The 5,125-nt window shown below is 40.9% G+C and overlaps 1 protein-coding gene across 1 annotated transcript; it reads right to left on the minus strand.

Annotated features, from left to right (window-relative positions):
* Window positions 1-1,168: 1,168 nt before the first annotated feature.
* On the minus strand, window positions 1,169-4,893 carry si:ch211-170d8.2 (uncharacterized protein LOC571755 homolog). Its single transcript, XM_035658186.1, has 3 exons — window positions 3,474-4,893; window positions 1,356-1,537; window positions 1,169-1,211 (listed from the first exon to the last, which is right to left on the minus strand). The coding sequence occupies exons 1-3, from the start codon at window positions 3,927-3,929 to the stop codon at window positions 1,169-1,171; spliced, it is 681 nt and encodes a 226-aa protein (XP_035514079.1). The 5' UTR covers window positions 3,930-4,893.
* Window positions 4,894-5,125: the final 232 nt, after the last annotated feature.

The raw sequence follows: 5,125 nt of genomic DNA on the forward strand, positions 1-5,125 counted from the left end.
CATTTTTATTAGTCACTATTTTTTAATTACCCAGTCTTCACCCTAGGGATGGCTCCTTAATTATGTTTCACCACATCGAGACCCTTCTGAGCTTACTGTCAGTTTTTAGTCAACTCCCCAAAGTTTAAGAACCCATATTACAGTAGTTTTGGCTTTGTTACTCTAAAATCAACCATCTTAAGATTCTTCGCCTCCCACCAGTCTTCAGTCCTCAGCCTGAATCCCAGCAAGGGTCACAGCAGCATTAACAGGCGGCTTTGCTTTCTGCTTGTCCCCAGCGTGTCCTGTCTTTTTTCCAGCCTTCGCTTTCCAACCTGTTGAACAACTCTTCCACAGCACGGAAGACCATATCTGAGAGGTAGCACACCAACCCAGGTCATAGATCAACACGCTGCCTGACCTCGTCCATTCAACCAGAAACGAACCACCACACTTAGAATTGCAGCTTATAACCATAAACTTTAGCAAGTATAGTCCATTGCATTCACATCATTTACACACCAATATATTAATACTATATATAATTTATTAAATTAACTAGATCCTAACATTAAACGTGGCAAGTTTTCTTTTATGAGTTCTCAGAGGATTACAACTGAAGTGTATTTAAGTCTTATTGGTCAAAGTACAACGCCAAAATGAAACGGGCGTGCGCGAGAACGGTGAACGCGCGCCGCCCTAGCAGGGACACCTGGATACATCAACGCGGGCCTGCAGCTCCCAAGGAAAAAGCCAAGCCCCCAGATCCCAAGCGCCGGGAGGCGTGCCGGGCGGGCGCATTGGTGTCCTGGGGCAGAGGAAAACGACGCTACCCGCGCCGGCATGCTTCACCCAAGCCGGGACCCGCCGACCCGTCCGGCGCGGCGCGCCTCCCTGCAGGCCATCTGGAGGAGGAAGAGGGGGGGGCGAGATCCACCCCTTCCCAGCTCCACCCGTGTTGCCCCGCGACCCCCAAACCGTGTGACCTGGGGGAGGGAAGGCCGAAGAAAAGACGAAAGGGTTAGAAAAGAGTTGCGATCCACCCATCCCAAACCAGGTGTCGGGGCTTTTAATTCAGTTCATTTTATTAATTTTGTATGCGGCCAAATTCCCACATCAACAGAAAGTTATCTCCAGGGAAGCACCTCTTTCAATAGAGAAGGTCTAGACGCGGAACTCCTTTTAACATTTACAGAGACGCCAAAGCAGTACCACCATCGAGGGCAACGAACCTTGGAAGAAAGGGGCAAAGGAAAAACTGCCTTTTAAACCCGGGCAGAAACCTCCGGACCCAGTAAACCCTTGCGGGCCTCTAAGGTGGGTGGTCGTCTGCCTCCACCAGTTGCTTTTAGGCAGTTTATCAGTTTTGTTTTTACCTCGTAGGAAGGCCGCGCTTCGCCATGGATGAGAGGACAGGATGGACGTCCAGATGCTGCGGGTTGGAGAGCTGGAGGTGGAGCTCGGCTCGCAGGACCGTCAGCGATGAAATCTCCCGGGTGAGGAGAAACTCCACGTCTGTGTCTGAGGAGGAGGAGGAGGAGGAGGAGAGTGTCAGAGTTCAACCACAGAGATGATGTTGTCACTCCTAATACCTCGTTAATCCGTCAGCAGGACGCCTCGACGGTTCTCGCAGGGGACGACTAAGACTCATTTGTATGCAGATAACATCTTTACAGCCGCGTTAATGAAGCCATTAATGTCCTCCAATCAGCTTTCACTGCTACGGATTATGCAGGGACGCCCATAAAGGGGGAGGGTGGGAAGCTTTCTGGGGCCCCTGGAGGCCAGAAACAAGCTACTTAACTCAATTTTAAATCAGAATACTCACTTTTACTTTTTAAAACAACAAAAATAAACAAAGTGCTGCAAGAATGAGGCCTAAAACACGGACGTGAGTTAGTATTTTAGCTGATGAAGTCGCTGGGTTTTTGGTTCTGTGTTTAAAACAAGCTGAAGAGATTTTAACGTTTTGTTCTACGATATAAAATCTATCAGTAAATAACCGATCTGAGAGGTTTTAAGCTTTTTGGTTGCTAACAAGTAGCTGAAGGAGATTATCTGCTCACTAGTCCGAGTTTACACTTTTAAACTATTCTAAACTAAATACACAACTTCTAGATTTTAATTATGAGATTTATTTAGAAGTTGGAAGTTTAGTGGCAAATGTTAGTTTGTTACTTCTGGAATTTAAGCTTCAAAACTCATAAAGTGGAGCTGATTTGTGGACTCCTTAAGTAGCTTTTACTAGTAAGTAATAAATATATAATCAGGAATGTTTGTCTAAGTTATTGTTTAAGTTAAAGTTAAAAAACATTCTTGTTTAAGTAGTTACATTAATATTCCTCATTATGTATTTATTATTATTTATATTAATTTGTTTCATTGTACAAATAAAAATCACAAAGTTAAGTTAGTTTAATTTAACATTACTAGTAAAATCTACTTAATCAAGGATGTTTTTTTTTCCAACATATAAAATTTAGTTACTTCTACTTCTAATCAGTTTCAAACATTCTTTGAGTTAAAGTAACTTATTTGCTTTTACTGTAGGTAATGTTGCTGACTCAGGATCTGCACATGAAGGCTAGAAAATAAAGAAAAAGAAGAAACTGGCAAAACCCAAATAATAATAATAATAATTTTCTGAGGTGTTATATCCTGCATTCGAATTATAAGTCTTTTTTTTGGTGATTACCGCGTTGTTTAGCAAGATGTCTTTAAAAACACTGACAATACTGCACAAAGTTTATACTATATATATATAAAATTAAATTATTAGTATTTATAATCTTTAATAATTACATTGGATTTAATATTGTGTCCATTTTTGTGAGTTAGCATTCGATAGGCTGAATTTCAGGAGCTTTGTGGAGCTAATGTGATAAAGATGGCAGGAAATTAGAAAGATGACAGATATAATCAATATTAATATTAATTATATTATTTTATAATAACACACATAATAATAGGGATTTTTTTATTTTAGCATTCAAATTCATTTTCCCTAAAATCTCCAACCCTGCACTTTAAAAAACACTTTTAATTAACTAAGTTTTTAATCTGGATTCATTTTTACTGATTTTACTCAGTTTAATTCTGATTTTATACTTTTAATTCTATTGCTTCTGAACACTTTGAGTTATGGATGAAATATAAATAAATCTGTTAGTGTTTGAGATCTGCAGTTCAACAGTTTCTGTCCTTTAATATGAAATAGTTTAATTTTAATAGAAACTGAACAAATATAACCTGTAGATAAGAAAGCAGTTGGTAAAGTCCATGTTTTGTATATATAGTAATAAATATATAATCAGGAATGTTTGTCTAAGTTATTGTTTAAGTTAAAGTTAAAAAACATCCTTTTACTGGTATTTTTAAGTGACACTAACCTAGTTTTGTAAATTACATTAATTATTTAAGGTCCACCAGTTTCTGTCCTTTAATATGAAATATGAGTTTTATTTTAATAGAAACTGAACAAATATAACCTGTACATAAGAAAGCAGTTGGTAAAGTCCATGTTTTTGTGTCTCACCTCCTCTCAGTCGACCCTGTATTCCCTTTACGCTCCTGCAGCTGATTCCCTCCTGACAGCACCGGTAAACCCGCCGGACGAAGCTGAAAAGCGACTTTCCCGGGAACACCGAACCCTGGGAGGCTCTGGGGCTGAAGGGCCGGACATGCAGCTGCAGCAGGGTCCCGGTATCCCCGGTATCATCCCCGGTATCCTGTGCGTTTTCCTGCCAGGGCGCAGCCAGCTCCGCGCACGGCTCCCGGTGCGTCTCCGCGCCGCCGCCGCTCCTCCACCGCCGGAGCGCGTCCGTGCGTAAATCCGCCCCGGAGGCCTCCTCTCCGGGTTTGGACCCAAAGTCCACGGCGCGAGCAGATACTCCACGTGTCATGAGCGCGAGAAGAAGCAGAGCAATCCAAGTGCAGCGCGAGGAGGCCATGGTGATCCGTCTTTAGGTCCTGGTCTTTGGATGTGTTGTGGTCCCGGCTCTCCTGGCCTCCTATATAACCCCCCACTCACAATGGGAACATCTTCCCTACTTAGAATTTGAATCCTGACCCTCCTCACAGACCCTGCCCCTCTTTTTGTTCCTGCCCTTAACCACCCATTTACCCCCCCGCGGCTTTCTTTTAATGCGCGTGCATAATGAGGCACCCCGAGGAGCCCCGAGGAGCCCCGACCCGGGTCCTTTCACATTCAGCTCCTCAGCTAATGACTCTAATGACTCCATATTCCGATCATCAAGCACCATCTTACTTCCAGCAGCTGCGGCTCTCAACATGAATCATTTTTTTTAAACCCCAAACAGCCTCGCGCACGTCTTCCAGGTGAGTTTTGGAGGTATTAATCCTGAGGGGGGGGGACAGTGGGGTCATATACGGGGGCCCCTGATGGCCCTAATAAGGTCGTGTTGCCCCTGTGGTTTTAAAACAAGCTTTTACAAAAGTAGCTCACACAAAGAGTCAACTGAGAGGATCATGTATTCATTTAATTTCCACTAATAATCAGACAGACAGACAGACAGACAGTCAGACAGACAGTCAGACAGACAGGCATTAGGTAGGGGCGGAGCTACAGACATATTATATATATATATATATATAAATCAATATTTGCCCCCAAAAAACATTATTAAAGCACTGATACGAATATTTAAAGGCAGCATTAGGAATCAATACATTGTTTTATTTGACATTTTTTTATAAAATACTTTGAACTTCAGTATAAAATGTAACCATAACAACATATTTCCCTGTCGGATGAATTAAGATTGGATTTAAAAGTAAGAAAACATTTAAAGAATTCAGCACATTTTCATTATTAAGGTTAAACATTGTCCCAAAAAAAAATCACTTTATTCAATACATTTTATTTTAAAGCTCCAGTGTGAAACATTGAGGAGGATTTATAGTCAGAAATATAATATAATATTAATAAGTATGTTTTTATTAGTGTTTAATCACCTTAAAATAAGAATAAATTGTGTTTTTTTACTTATATTTATATTTTTTATTTAATTTTTATTTATTATTTTTTCCTACTCTTACTGTTTGTATACTGTTTTTTCTCTATCCACTTTGCTGCTGCAACATCGGAATTTCCCCATTGTGGGACAAATAAAGGAATATCTTATCT

This window comes from Morone saxatilis, unplaced genomic scaffold (genome assembly GCF_004916995.1).
Source record: "Morone saxatilis isolate NCDOM2014 unplaced genomic scaffold, NCSU_SB_2.0 Contig16, whole genome shotgun sequence".
NCBI classification, from domain to species: Eukaryota; Metazoa; Chordata; class Actinopteri; family Moronidae; genus Morone; species Morone saxatilis.